This window comes from Pseudophryne corroboree, chromosome 1 (assembly GCF_028390025.1).
Source record: "Pseudophryne corroboree isolate aPseCor3 chromosome 1, aPseCor3.hap2, whole genome shotgun sequence".
Taxonomy (NCBI): Eukaryota; Metazoa; Chordata; class Amphibia; order Anura; family Myobatrachidae; genus Pseudophryne; species Pseudophryne corroboree.
The window spans coordinates 201396076-201412365 of NC_086444.1; the positions used below are offsets into that span (position 1 = coordinate 201396076).

Consider the following 16290-nt stretch of genomic DNA (forward strand, 5'->3'; position numbering starts at 1 on the left):
CCATGGGGATTATACCAAAGCTCCCAAACGGGCGGGAGAGTGCGGATGACTCTGCAGCACCGAATGAGAGAACTCCAGGTCCTCTTTAGCCAGGGTATCAAATTTGTAGAATTTTACAAACGTGTTCTCCCCCGACCACGTAGCTGCTCGGCAGAGTTGTAATGCCGAGACCCCTCGGGCAGCCGCCCAGGATGAGCCCACCTTCCTTGTGGAATGGGCCTTGACAGATTTAGGCTGTGGCAGGCCTGCCACAGAATGTGCAAGTTGAATTGTGCTACAAATCCAACGAGCAATCGTCTGCTTAGAAGCAGGAGCACCCAGCTTGTTGGGTGCATACAGTATAAACAGCGAGTCAGATTTTCTGACTCCAGCCGTCCTTGAAATATATATTTTCAATGCCCTGACAACGTCCAGCAACTTGGAATCCTCCAAATCGCTAGTAGCCGCAGGCACCGCAATAGGCTGGTTCAGGTGAAACGCTGACACCACCTTAGGCAGAAAATGAGGACGCGTCCGCAGTTCTGCCCTGTCCGAATGGAAAATCAGATATGGGCTTTTATACGATAAAGCCGCCAATTCTGACACTCTCCTGGCTGAAGCCGGGGCCAGTAGCATGGTTACTTTCCATGTAAGATATTTCAAATCCGCCGATTTGAGTGGCTCAAACCAATGGGATTTGAGAAAATCCAAAACTACATTAAGGTCCCACGGAGCCACTGGGGGCACAACCGGGGGCTGTATATGTAGTACTCCTTTTACAAAAGTCTGGACTTCAGGAACTGAAGCCAATTCTTTCTGGAAGAAAATCGACAGGGCCGAAATTTGAACCTTAATGGACCCCAACTTGAGGCCCATAGACAATCCTGTTTGCAGGAAATGTAGGAATCGACCCAATTGAAATTCCTCCGTGGGGGCCTTCCTGGCCTCACACCACGCAACATATTTTCTCCAAATGCGGTGATAATGTTGTGCAGTCACCTCCTTCCTGGCTTTTACCAGTGTAGGAATGACCTCTTCCGGAATGCCTTTTTCCCTTAGAATTCGGCGTTCAACCGCCATGCCGTCAAACGCAGCCGCGGTAAGTCTTGGAATAGACACGGTCCCTGCTGAAGCAGGTCCCGTCTTAGAGGTAGAGGCCACGGATCTTCCGTGAGCATCTCCTGAAGTTCCGGGTACCAAGTTCTTCTTGGCCAATCCGGAGCCACGAGTATCGTTCTTACTCCCCTTTGCCGTATAATTCTCAGTACTTTTGGTATGAGAGGCAGAGGAGGAAACACATACACTGACTGGAACACCCACGGCGTTACCAGAGCGTCCACAGCTATTGCCTGAGGGTCTCTTGACCTGGCGCAATACCTGTCCAGTTTTTTGTTGAGGCGAGACGCCATCATGTCCACCTTTGTTTTTTCCCAACGGTTCACAATCATGTGGAAGACTTCTGAATGAAGTCCCCACTCTCCCGGGTGTAGATCGTGTCTGCTGAGGAAGTCTGCTTCCCAGTTGTCCACTCCCGGAATGAACACTGCTGACAGTGCTATCACATGATCTTCCGCCCAGCGAAGAATCCTTGCAGCTTCTGCCATTGCTCTCCTGCTTCTTGTGCCGCCCTGTCTGTTTACGTGGGCGACTGCCGTGATGTTGTCCGACTGGATCAACACCGGCTGACCCTGAAGCAGGGGTTTTGCCAGGCTTAGAGCATTGTAAATCGCTCTTAGCTCCAGTATATTTATGTGAAGAGACATCTCCAGGTTTGACCATACTCCCTGGAAGTTTCTTCCCTGTGTGACCGCTCCCCAGCCTCTCAGACTGGCATCCGTGGTCACCAGGACCCAGTCCTGTATGCCGAATCTGCGGCCCTCTAACAGATGAGCACTCTGCAACCACCACAGAAGAGACACCCTTGTCCGTTCGTGCGTGGAATCTGCCGAATGGAATCGCTTCGTAAGAAACCACCATCTTTCCCAGGACTCTTGTGCATTGATGCACAGACACTTTCCCTGGTTTTAGGAGGTTCCTGAAAAGTTCGGATAACTCCTTGGCTTTCTCCTCCGGAAGAAACACCTTTTTCTGAACCGTGTCCAGAATCATTCCCAGGAACAGCAGACGTGTCGTCGGGGTCAATTGAGATTTTGGAAAATTCAGAATCCACCCGTGCTGTTGCAGCACTATTTGGGTTAGTGCTACTACGTCCCCCAGCTGTTCCCTGGACCTTGCCCTTATCAGGAGATCGTCCAAGTAAGGGATAATTAATACGCCTTTTCTTCGTAGAAGAAACATCATTTCGGCCATTACCTTGGTAAAGACCCAAGGTGCCGTGGACAATCCAAACGGCAGCGTCTGAAACTGATAATGACAGTTTTGCACCACGAACCTGAGGTACCCTTGATGTGATGGGCAAATTGGGGCATGCAGGTAAGCATCCTTGATGTCCAGGGACACCATAAAGTCCCCTTCTTCCAGATTCGCTATCACTGCTCTGAGTGACTCCATCTTGAACTTGAATTTTTGTATGTACAGGTTCAAAGATTTCAGATTTAGAATAGGTCTTACCGAGCCGTCCGGCTTCGGTACCACAAATAGTGTGGAATAATACCCCTTTCCCTGTTGTAGGAGGGGTACCTGGACTATCACCTGCTGAGAATACAGCTTGTGAATGGCTTCCAATACCGTCGCCCTGTCTGAGGGAGACGTTGGCAGAGCAGACTTTAGGAACCGGCGAGGGGGAGACTTCTCGAATTCCAACCTGTAACCCTGAGATATTATCTGCAGGATCCAGGGGTCCACCTGTGAGTGAGCCCACTGTGCGCTAAAATTCTTGAGTCGACCCCCCACCGCCCCTGAGTCCGCTTGTAAAGCCCCAACGTCATGCTGAGGGCTTTGCAGAAGCCGGGGGGGGGCTTCTGCTCCTGGGAAGAAGCTGCTTGGTGCACTCTCTTACCCTTTCCTTTGCCTCGGGGCAAATATGACTGTCCTTTCGCCCGCTTGTTCCTATAGGAACGAAAGGACTGCGGCTGAAAAGACGGTGTCTTTTTCTGTTGGGAGGGGACCTGAGGTAAAAAGGTGGATTTCCCGGCTGTTGCCGTGGCCACCAAATCCGATAGACCGACCCCAAATAATTCCTCCCCCTTATACGGCAATACTTCCATATGCCGTTTGGAATCCGCATCACCTGACCATTGTCGCGTCCATAAACTTCTTCTGGCAGATATGGACATCGCACTTACTCTCGATGCCAGAGTGCAAATATCCCTCTGTGCATCTCGCATATATAGAAATGCATCCTTTAAATGCTCTATAGTCAGTAAAATACTGTCCCTATCCAGGGTATCAATATTTTCAGTCAGGGAATCCGACCAAACCACCCCAGCACTGCACATCCATGCAGAGGCGATGGCTGGTCGCAGTATAACACCAGTATGAGTGTATATACTTTTCAGGGTAGTTTCCAGCCTCCTATCTGCTGGATCCTTGAGGGCGGCCGTTTCAGGAGACGGTAACGCCACTTGTTTTGATAAGCGTGTGAGCGCCTTATCCACCCTAGGGGGTGTTTCCCAGCGCGCCCTAACTAGTGATGAGCGAGGTTCGGTTTTACTCGGTTTTACTCGGTTCTCAAAACGGCATCTTATTGGCTATCCAAAACACGTGACATCCGTGAGCCAATAAGATGCCGTTTTGAGAACCGAGTAAAACCGAGTAAAACCGAACCCGCTCATCACTAGCCCTAACCTCTGGCGGGAAAGGATATAATGCCAATAACTTCTTTGAAATTAGCAGTTTTCTATCGGGGTTAACCCACGCTTCATCACACACTTCATTCAATTCGTCTGATTCAGGAAAAACTACAGGTAGTTTTTTCAGACCCCACATAATACCCCTTTTTGTGGTACATGCAGTATCAGAGATATGTGAAGCCTCCTTCATTGCCGTGATCATATAACGTGTGGCCCTACTGGAAAATACGTTTGTTTCTTCACCGTCGACACTAGATTCGGTGTCCGTGTCTGGGTCTGTGTCGACCGACTGAGGTAAAGGGCGTTTTACAGCCCCTGACGGTGTCTGAGACGCCTGTACAGGTACTAACTGGTTTTCCGACCGTCTCATGTCGTCAACTGATTTTTGTAATGTGCTGACATTATCACGTAATTCCATAAATAAAGCCATCCATTCCGGTGTCGACTCCCTAGGGGGTGACATCACCATTACCGGCAATTGCTCCGCCTCCACACCAACATCGTCCTCATACATGTCGATACACACGTACCGACACACAGCAGACACACAGGGAATGCTCTTATCGAAGACAGGACCCCACTAGCCCTTTGGGGAGACAGAGGGAGAGTTTGCCAGCACACACCCAAGCGCTATAAATATATAGGAACAACCCTATAGAGGTGTTGTCTCCCTTATAGCAGCTTAATATATATCAAAAACGCCAAAAAAAAAGTGCCCCCCCCACCTCTCTTTTTTACCCTGTTTCTGTAGTGCAGTGCAGGGGAGAGTCCTGGGAGCCTTCCTCGCAGCGGAGCTGAGCAGGAAAATGGCGCTGTGTGCTGAGGAGATAGGCCCCGCCCCCTATTTCGGCGGGCTCTTCTCCGGAGTTTGTGAGACCTGGCAGGGGTTAAATACATCCATATAGCCCCAAGGGCTATATGTGATGTATTTTTTAGCCAGAACAAGGTATTCTCATTGCTGCCCAGGGCGCTCCCTGCAGCGCCCTGCACCCTCCGTGACCGCTGGTGTGAAGTGTGTGACAACAATGGCGCACAGCTGCAGTGCTGTGCGCTACCTCATGAAGACTGAAAAGTCTTCTGCCGCCGGTTTCTGGACCTCTTCGCTTTTCGGCATCTGTAAGGGGGTCGGCGGCGCGGCTCCGGGACCGGACTCCATGGCTGGGCCTGTGTTCGATCCCTCTGGAGCTAATGGTGTCCAGTAGCCTAAGAAGCCAATCCATCCTGCACGCAGGTGAGTTCACTTCTTCTCCCCTAAGTCCCTCGTTGCAGTGAGCCTGTTGCCAGCAGGACTCACTGAAAATAAAAAACCTAAAAACTTTTTCTAAGCAGCTCTTTAGGAGAGCCACCTAGATTGCACCCTGCTCGGACGGGCACAAAAACCTAACTGAGGCTTGGAGGAGGGTCATAGGGGGAGGAGCCAGTGCACACCACCTGATCCTAAAGCTTTATTTTTGTGCCCTGTCTCCTGCGGAGCCGCTAATCCCCATGGTCCTGACGGAGTCCCCAGCATCCACTAGGACGTTAGAGAAATGGAACTATAACTTCGCATAAACACACACTCATCCCAACACCATTGCCTGCACATTTTCCTGCACTGATCCAATTTACATTTCTTATTGTTCTTCTGAACTTGGCATGCAGGTCTGCTCCTGCCGTACTCTCTTCCGGCACACCTGAGCGCAGCACGTTTCTCCATCAATGACTCTAACTTCAACTCCCAGATGTACTGTCTCCTCCATACTTTTGTTCTCTCCAAGAACTCCCAGCTATTCCTCTCTATTATCCTGTAACCCCACTGCTGTCCCACCAAACTAACCCTCTTTCTCTCTCATCTACTGTGATTTCCCTGCTGCCATCCCACGTCTCCCCTCACCCTTATTTCATCCTCATTATATCCATATACTTTAGATGCAGCTGCTGTGAAGCCAATCACAGCACCTGCATCTAAAGGACAGCCAGTCAATCATCAGATCCTGGAGCTGATCAAGTTCAAAATGTTGACTCAGTATCGTTACCCATTGTGTATCTGCCAGCTTCTAATGACTGGTCCAACTGTGGCCACTGTCACTGGGCTAAACAATTGCAGATGACTGTTATGCAGGGGTGTGTGTGGCTGAGGCCAACCCTGTATGCTGCTGCAGCATTTCTGAGGAGTCCTGACTGCCTCATCCGCTCACCAACCAGCCCCAATGCTCTTCCGTTATGCAGATAGCAAACAATTAGTTGCATTTGTGAGATATTATATATCTGCTCTGTATATCTGTATATGTTGTGATTTGGAAATGGTCTATAATGCCTCTTTTAATGCTATATAACATTTATAAGGTGCTTAATGCATTTTACTATTACGTTTATGCTAAAATAAATACGTAAAAGAGTGGAGGTTAGAACCAATGAAACCAACATCATTACTTTGGTAGTATTTTGGCACTTGCCTTAGCAACTTTCTTTGGCCTCTGTTTTTCTGATATGGCTCCATAATGCTCATATGATTCAGTGATGCTGATAAGGCTCATTCGGGACCCTGCAGTGGTTGAGAATTCCTCACTGTTTCGCTGCAGAATATAAGCGGTCACAGCTTCCATTTCACCAGTTAGACCAGGCAGCATAAAGCGCGAAAGGTCTTTCAAGTGGTTCCTCCAATCAAATTTCAAGGTAGGCTACAACATAAATCAGGGAATCAGGATAAGTTTAAGGAGCTGATTCTGCATTGGGAGCAAAGCAAAGAAAACAATCAAATTTCAAGGTAGGCTACAACATACATCAGAGAAACAGGATAAGGTTACGGAGCTGATTCTGCATTGGGAGCAAAGCAAAGAAAAGGAGAAACTTTGCACCTGGACAAACCATGTTGCACTGCAAGGGGTACAAATGCATTAATGTGCTTGTGCACGCAGGGTAAATACTGGCTGATGTTGCATGTAGCCCACAATTGCTGGACAGCTTTATTTGTACACTGTACAGTGGCTGAAAACGTTTTTGCCCCTTTATAATTTCTTCTATTTTTGCATATTTGTCACACTTCCTCGTTTCAGATCTTCAAACTAAAGTGAATATAAGACAAAGACAATCTGACTAAACACAGAAATCAGTTTGTAAATTATCATTTCATTTATTAAAGGGAAAAAAGTTATTTAACACCAACTGGCCCTGTGTGAAATAGTAATTGCCCTTATAGTTATCATTAAACCAATGAACCAAACCGAATTAAGAATTAGTTCAGTTAGACTAGACACGACCGGGTTTGATTATTGCTAGTCATGTTGAATGTGAACATACAGTAATGTGAAGTTTGATAAATGATCTCAACAAGCAGTACAGTATGCTGCAATCAAATAAATTCCACAACAGATGAGAAAGAAAATTACTGAACTACAGTACATCAGTCTGGACTGGGGAGGGGGACGGGGAGGGGGACGGGGGGGGGGGGGGTGTTAGAGAATTTGGAGAGCTGGACTGCACACCCAAAATGTTAAACTTAATAGGAGGTGCTGCCATACTTGTAGTGTCACACAAAAAAAAGAAAGAATGCAGGTGCACCCTCTAAACAGATTTTTTAGATCAATTTTTATTATAATAAACTCTGGGCCCACCGCTAGGTGACCTCATCAGGTGGGTCCACCACATTTCTTAAGTTTAAGTCCAGCGCACAGGACCCACCTGGCCAGCAACACACAATCGCCCCAAAGCATCACACTAGTGAGAAGTAGCAGTTTAAGTGTTAAAAGGTGTTACATTAATAAGAAGTAGCAGCACAGTACTAAAAGTGTTACATAGGTAAGAAGTAGTTTAAGTACTAAAAAGTGTTAGATTAAGTGTTACAATAATGATGCCTCAAGGCAGCCTGGCCACACTAACTAAGGGGGGCCCCACACCCCAAACCCATTCCTAATACTTACATATTATATAAATATATCCAGGAATTACCATTCATATGGCCTATTCCAATATGTAATCTGTAAATGCAGGGACACTATACGAATTAAAAACACCCAAAGGCAGGTGGGAGGGGTGTTAGTCCAAGCTGAAGAAGTCTCTACCTTCAAGTTTACACACATGTGCACAATACAGAATATATGGGAGGGGGGAGGTTGGGCTGCACACCATAATTCTAAACATAATTAAAGGTGCTACCATGCTGACACTTGTAGTGTCACACAGGAAAAAAAAAGTATATTGGTTAAATATGCCATTTCCTTCACTACTGTACCTCTCCTAGTCAGAAGTTGTTCCACAGCCTCGGAGGTGCCTTACACCTTTTTATTAAAGCTAACTAACTCTCCTCATAATGCCCTCCTCTCCTCTACCCAGGGCTGTAGAGAGCTGTCCCCGGACCCATTACTTTTCAGGTCATGGCCAAATCGTGGGAAGCGTGGCAATGTCCCCTTACAAAAAAAAGTATTTACAGCACGGCAAAGCTGAAAAGGGGGGGGGGGGGGCACCATGAGCCCCCAGCCAGGGGAAAATCCAGAAGGGACGGTGATCAGTGTGATCACACCTCCCCCATCCCACCCCCACACACACAGGAGACAACTCCATAGGCCCACTGCAGACCAGCACACAGCAGCATGTGCTTGGCTGGGAGGGAGGCTGTTGCCTCTGTTGACAGGTAAGAGGGCAGGGGGTAGGGGTTGAACTTGGTCCCCTCCAACAAGATGGGCCAGGGTAATTAGCACACCCCCCCCCCTCACTTGGCGGCCTTGCTTCTACCCCTCCACCATATAATCTTTCCAGTTCTCCACTTCCCATTAATATGTAAGGGTTTTCTTCACTTTTGTTCTACCGCTAGTATTATCAATTTGACAGGTGCTGCAACACCTTGTCTTTTTTTCCAAATTATTTGATACAGTTTGACCACACTTCCTACAGATAAGTAAAAAGTCTAAGAGCCCCGAATAAATATAGTTTTTTTTCTACAGGGAGGCAACAGAAAATATCATTATTATTTGTAAATCAGCTTAGCATCAACTGTTGGAGATTAAGAGAAATAGGTGTGGTATTCCTTCCTGTTCTTCTGCACTTTGGGTATTTTAAATGTTCTCAAGTACGTTGAGATCCATCCTCTGGTATAATAAAGAAAATCCAGCGCAGCACATGAGTAACTTTGAAAAATTATTTGAGTCTTGTAATATTTAGCTATACTGTTTTAAAATAAACTCAGAAACATTTGACATACAGTAGAACTAAAAATAAAGTTCATACAGTATATTACCATTTCCTTCATCAGCAATGAACTCTCATCTAATATACAGCTTTCATTAGTCTTCCCATCACCGCAATCCTTCTTCACATTTCCTAAATACAAAAAAAAGCACAAAACAGATGAAATCATGAACACTACAGCAAAGGATGTAATCAACTTAAAAGCAAACTACCTTGTTTATGTCATACTATTTCCACCCACTTGTCCCCCAGCCCCAATGTCAGGGACTTCTACAGTTCTGGAGTATTCGCCCCAATTTCCAAGCTGGTAGCTGCAGCCAGGGCTGCCATCAGAAATGGTGGGCCCTGGGATTTCCAGAATATCTCTTGGATGGATTACAATTGCTGGAAACACACATAGTTTATGAAGTTTTTTTGCAAACTCACTTCTTTACCTTGAATGTGGGTCGGATAAATGGCTATGTGAGCCTGAGTGCTGTGTCATAGCATCATCATAGCCACGCCATACTACACAATGCCAGCATTATACAGCAGGGGGCGTGGCTACAATGATGCGATTCAGCGAAAGTTACATCATCAGCTAAACGTATTGCCCACTTTACTCGCTAAGTGGAAAGCCGGGTCCAGGGTTGCAGCTGAAGTCGTGAGATTTACCCATTCTTCCGGGGGCTGGGAGGGTCCGCTGATTGCCAGGAGCCTACCGGCCATTTTGGGAGAGTAGGCAAGTTTGTGCTGTGTGACTGTGGCCAGTGTCAGTAAATTATTATCCACAATGTCTTCCGAAACATAAAAAAATTGCATAGTTTTGAGAAAATAGAAAGTCAGTTTTACTATGTAGCAGCTGGTTGTCATCATCATGCTGCCATGAGCCGATTTTCATGTGGAGGCCTGGAGCTGTAGATCCATCCACCGAAAGTTAACAGGGCTGTGACTAGGGGTGTGCGAGTGGTGTAGTCACCCAGAGCCCTAGGGGCAGCACAGTCACTGTTCCAGGGCACCAGCATTTGGCTTGCAGGGTGCCTGGAAAAGCTGCCTGCAGCCAGTAGCACTGCTGCAGTGCTGTCCAAAGCATCCAAGGTCAGTCCCTAGGCGTGACATCATGGGTTCAGTGGATAGTTCTGGCTCTAAATGTTAATCTGGCGCTAAATCAATCTGTACTATATTCTCTTTCAGTAGGTTTCAGCTTGTGGGAAATTGGTGATATTATGTTATATTATGTTAAAAAGAAGTTTATCTTGGTTTAGATATACATGTACTTTAGAAAAGCAGTGATACCTGGTGTAGTAAATAGTAAAACAATTGTAAATATGCATTTTGAAAAATATATATATTATGTCATGTTTGTAATCTATAGCTGGTGGTGCATTACCAATATACTCTTTATATTGTGAAACTTTAATAAGAAGGTGATGATAACACAATATGCTTTCACTAGACTGGCATCAGCAGGTATGTTGACATATACAGAGAGAGAAAAGAAGACTCTTTTTGTGGGCGCACTCTTCACAGTTGGTAAATACCGTATGTTATATGTAAAATCTAAAACGTAACTTTTAATAAAAATGCTATTAAGATAGTTAAATATCTCACAGAGACTAGTTGGAGATATTATCCGAAATATAGAGATCTACAAGGTGGGTAAGTAGACAGACACAAATAAAAGTAAAATCACAATACAGCCACCACTGGATTCTTGATTATCATTGATATGCACATATGCTTATCTAAAATTTATGGTGCTAGAAAAATTGGTGTATGTTTTGGTCACTCTCTCCATACATTATGGGTTGCGGGTTTGCAGTCATGAATTGGGCTGCATCCTTCTGCCCTGACCAGTACAAATGGACTGTATTATTGAGGCCACAATGGGCCGGGCATACCAGGGAGCCCCACCTGGGTATATGTGGTACCGATTATTAGAGATGAGCGGGTTCGGTTCGTCGAGATCCGAACCCCCTCCCCCGAACTTCACCCATTTTACACGGTTCCGAGGCAGCCTCGGATCTTCCCGCCTTGCTCGGTTAACACGAGCGTGCCCGAACGTCATCATCCCGCTGTCGGATTCTCGCAAGATTCGTATTCTATAAGGAGCCGCGCGTTGCCGCCATTTTCACTCGTGCATTGGAGATGATAGCGAGAGGACGTGGCTGCGTTCTCTCAGTTTCTGTGTTCAGTGTGCTGCAAATATCTGTGCTCAGTGTGCTGCAAATATCTGTGCTCAGTGTGCTGAAAATATCTACGTTCTCTGCCTGAAAAATGCTCCATATCTGTGCTGCATTGTAGTATATAGTAGGAGGACAGTGCAGAATTTTGCTGACCACCAGTATACATATAGGAGTACGGTACAGTAGTCCATTGCTCTACCTCTGTGTCGTCAAGTATACTATCCATCCATACCTGTGCTGCATTTTAGTTGTGCGCAGTATATAGTAGGAGGACAGTGCAGAATTTTGCTGACCACCTGTATATATATAGCAGTACGGTACAGTAGTCCATTGCTCTACCTCTGTGTCGTCAAGTATACTATCCATATGTGTGCTGCATGTGCTGTTTGGGGACTATTTTTTGAAGTGCCATCCTGTCTGACACTGCAGTGCCACTCCTAGATGGGCCAGGTGTTTGTGTCGGCCACTTGGGTCGCTTAGCTTAGCCATCCAGCGACCTTGGTGCACCTCTTTTTTTCTTTGCAACATGTGCTGTTTGGGGACTATTTTTTAAATCTGCCATCCTGTCTGACACTGCAGTGCCACTCCTAGATGGGCCAGGTGTTTGTGTCGGCCACTTGGGTCGCTTAGTTTAGCCATCTAGCGACCTTGGTGCACCTCTTTTTTTCTTTGCATCATGTGCTGTTTGGGGACTATTTTTTAAAGTGTCATCCTGTCTGACACTGCAGTGCCACTCCTAGATGGGCCAGGTGTTTGTGTCGGCCACTTGGGTCGCTTAGCTTAGCCATCCAGCGACCTTGGTGCACCTCTTTTTTTCTTTGCATCATGTGCTGTTTGGGGACTATTTTTTGAAGTGTCATCCTGTCTGACACTGCAGTGCCACTCCTAGGTGGGCCAGCTGTTTGTGTCGGCCACTTGGGTCGCTTAGCTTAGCCATCCAGCGACCTTGGTGCACCTCTTTTTTTCTTTGTATCATGTGCTGTTTGGGGACTATTTTTTGAAGTGCCATCCTATCTGACACTGCAGTGCCACTCCTAGATGGGCCAGGTGTTTATGTCGGCCACTTGGGTCGCTTAGCTTAGCCATCCAGCGACCTTGGTGCTCCTCTTTTTTCTTTGCATCATGTGCTGTTTGGGGACTATTTTTTTAAATCTGCCATCCTGTCTGACACTGCAGTGCCACTCCTAGATGGGCCAGGTGTTTGTGTCGGCCACTTGGGTCGCTTAGCTTAGTCATACAGCGACCTCGGTGCAAATTTTAGGACTAAAAATAATATTGTGAGGTGTGAGGTGTTCAGAATAGACTGGAAATGAGTGGAAATTATGGTTATTGAGGTTAATAATACTATGGGATCAAAATGACCTCCAAATTCAATATTTTAAGCTGTTTTTGAGGGTTTTTTGTAAAAAAACACCCGAATCCAAAACACACCCGAATCCGACAAAAAATTTTCAGGGAGGTTTTGCCAAAACGCGTCCGAATCCAAAACGCGGCCGCGGAACTGAATCCAAAACCAAAAAAATTTCCGGTGCACATCATTACCGATTATTAAAACAAAACAATGATGTTCGATGAAAAAAAGTGATGGAAAAAGTTGTCCCAGGCTGGTTAACTACTTATCATCTCCCTTTATTTTCCGGGTGCCTAGTCATTCCCTTTCTCTGTCAATCAGCAGGTATGTTGTAGGCTTTATGTATCTAAAAAGGGAGCCATTTTTACAAACAAAATGTTGATTTAAACCCAATAAATTTCTCACGTATTGTGGTGCGCATGATCAAGATAAAAGTTGGCATTGGAGACTGAAAATTCCTCTTTTCCACTCAGAAACTGATGGAACAGAAATGTCTATGTGTGCAGTAGGTCAATTTTAGCCAACGATAATCAGGATGAACTTTCTGTAAGTGTTAAATTAAAAAAAAGAAAGAAAAAAAGGAAGGTAACCAAACTTTCTTTGTAAACACCACATTGTGGTAACATAACATCTCCTAACTCTCTGTCATTTTGAAGGGACATCTCCCCTCTTCTATTTCATATCCATGTCCATGTATGCGCCATTAAGCTGGTCGCATGTCTGTGACGTTATGCTAATACCACTACAAGCCCTTCCCTGGTGTGCACTGATGCGTCTGAATCTGCAAGCACTGAGACACCCACTTTGAGTGTCTTCAGACCCTGCAATCACGCTTGGTGATTCTTTTAGAAGCAGCTATCAAAAAGTTGCACCAGTGCCATGCTAGGTGTAGACTGCCTGTGAGAGTACATTCTCCGATGTAAGCAATTATGCATCTGAGTGCGTAACCACTACAGCGTCATGCCTGGGACACTCCCATAACAGACCATCTCCATGTGTCTGTATAGCCACTCTCTGCCACCGCCCAAGAACGCCAATACATTCTCAAAATATTTTGGAGATTGTGCATCTTAATGTGCGCACGGACTCTAAGTGCACGCACAGTAACAAAAACAAATTGCTCAACTGAATCCGACATCACTAGTGCATCTGACTCAGAATCAGTCCCACTGTGTCTTAAAAGTATTTTAATAATAATAATATTAATAAATATTATTATTATTATTATTATTATTATAATTATAATAAAGAAACAGACAAAGATATGAAAACATACCAGTAGCAATACATAAGTGGACCAAGAATAATATACTTAATGAAACAGTTTACCATGATCATATCATCAAGCTTTATCATATAGTATATGGCGGCTATAGTGGGTTTTGGGATACAATCCTCAGTCTTCGGTCACCTTTATTTCTAAAAATAAATGGCATGGGATTTGGAGATCACATGTCTATGCAGCCCCTTTCCCAGCAGAGTTCTGATCACACCTACTATAGCCGCTTGCACAAATAGAAAACTTCTAATCCCTTATCAAATCCTTAGTGGAAATTTAAGATGCTGGCAGGCAAGAAGTACCTGGATTTTTATCTTTTCAAGCAGAATGAGATTATTCTCAAAATGCATTTGTAGGACAAAGATACGGAGACCTTTCTGTTTTACAATGTGAAAGCAGCAATGACACTTTTTTCCCCTTTTTCTTATCATTAGAGGTTATCTCTTGGGAAGCAATTGCCTTCTTAACAGGTTCTTTTAATCCAACCTCAGAAGAGACCTTTATTAAGTTTTTAAAGAACACTGAAAGCTCTAAACAGGCAATATGACTGCCATGATGTTATATTCTCTATTCATTTGTGATGACTTTTTACAATAGGAAAATGTTACCACTGATAAAAGGGCAAAAAGAGCAAGCTTCCTCTGCCTAACCCCATGGTATCTCTCCGAAAAATCCTTCTATTATATAACAATTCCTTTCACTTAAAAATAAGATTAGGAAAAGCAGGTTCTTCACCCTGCCTACATATTGCACCAGAGGTGATAACAAGTACAGACAAAGGTGAAAATATATATCTCTAAATATGAATAGAACACTAGATTGCAAATACCATTACGGAAAAAAATTATTCTTCAGATTGTTTTTAACATAATATTTTTCATCCCAGTTATTTTTCTAAATTGTATTAATTACCTGATTAATTGCGCTAGCATTTGTGAGGAGATCACAGTATGGGTGCCTTCTCCTGGGTAGAAGGGCGCCTCCAAACACACAGCAGCCAGGAAACAGCATTCAGGTACAGGGTTTTCGTGCAATCTAGCCGTAGCTACTTTTATTGTGCAGTGCAGAAAACATAAAAATAAATCCTAGCACATCTTGGCTCTAACTAAACAACAGGTTCCCTCTCTCAGAGTGGTAGAACCTAATGTTCCTACCACAAACATAGGCATATGCACAGTACTCACAGTAAGTAAATCACAGTGTCTCAAACCAAGCCTGCTGCCTGTTCCCCCAGGTAGTGAGACACTGAGTCAAGCCCTGACACACCTTTTATCAGTCTCTTACAGGTGCAGATACTAATTAGCCTCCCTCAGGCTGAAGACCCGAAATGGGCCTAAAGGATGGAGCCTGCCCTCTCTCACTATCCATACCCCCAGGTACTCTTAACTGGCTTTTACTAAAGGATGGTTAGTTATGCAGCGCTCAGACTTGTTTCTATGTGAATTAAGTTACGGTCAGTGATCTATAAAATATTACGGAATAGATATGTGTGTGACAAGGTTCATTTAGGTGCAATATATGTGACAACTGAACAAACAAAATAACACAGACATACTCATATCGTGTGATCTTCAGGCAAACAGAAAAAAAAATTGTATAAAGTTAAATTCTCACTACACTTATATACTGATATGGCTGAAGTAACTACCACACACAAGTATTTATAAGGTAAACAATAAATATATAATATTTATTAAATGTATACCATCACATTAATTTATTATAAAATATATGTTTGATAATGGAACACATGGCAGTTAATGGAAAAAAAAAAAAAAATAAAGAGTCCAATTTTTTCTCTCAAAAATTAATTCACAAGGGGGCGGGGATGGGGGCAGGGGGGGGGGGGGTATTGCGGATCACACACGGGGGGGGCACGCACACTCACATACTTACAGACACTCTCTCACACACACTGCTCACCAATGCTGCAGAGGACTGGATCCCGACACTGGAGAAGACACCACTTTGGAAGGTGAATAGGTGCAGGGTAACTAAGTTGATTGGAAGCATCAAATTGCTAAATGAGTCCTTAGGGAGAGGTGGATGCCGCATGGTTTCCTGAGCAAGTCCCAGTGATTTTTCCTAAAAACAAAGATTTTAGGAAGAAGCAGACTTGCTCTGGAAGTGCGAGAAAAAAGACGCAGTGATTTTCAGTCCTCTAATTGAATAGCAAAACCCTGCGGCTGCGGGAGAACCCAGTTCCGTGGATTATTTTTTTTAATTTTCCATCAGCAATGGAATAATTTCCACCTTAGGGGTAAATTTACTAACATTCGTATTTTCCCGTTTCAGGTCAAAGTTCAATCACGAATGACATCGAAAGTGCAAAACTGCAACTTTTTGAATTTGTTACGACGGATTTACTAAGCTGCCGTATTCGGGTTTTTCTTTTGTTCCGATGTCGATGTCATTCATGTTTTTTTTTTATTTTTACGGCAGTGATTAGCAAAACACTGCCGACTTTTTTACAATGAATCTCGGCCGGATCTGTGTGATCCGTGCTGGGGTTCATTTTTTTTTTTTTTTTTAAATTAAACACTGTAAAATCCATAAAAAAAATTGCGTGGGGTCCCCCCTCCTAAGCATAACCAGCCTCGG

General features: G+C 44.7%; 1 protein-coding gene across 1 annotated transcript in view; it reads right to left on the reverse strand.

Annotated features, from left to right (window-relative positions):
* The window catches only part of KIAA0825 (KIAA0825 ortholog), a 712480-nt gene that overhangs the window by 489866 nt on the left and 206324 nt on the right, over positions 1–16290 (reverse strand). Inside the window, exons 6-7 of the mRNA XM_063964012.1 lie at positions 8944–9026; positions 6167–6391 (exon numbers count right to left, since the gene is read on the reverse strand). Of these exons, the coding sequence (XP_063820082.1) occupies positions 6167–6391; positions 8944–9026 (308 nt within the window). The remainder of the gene's footprint in view (positions 1–6166; positions 6392–8943; positions 9027–16290) is intronic.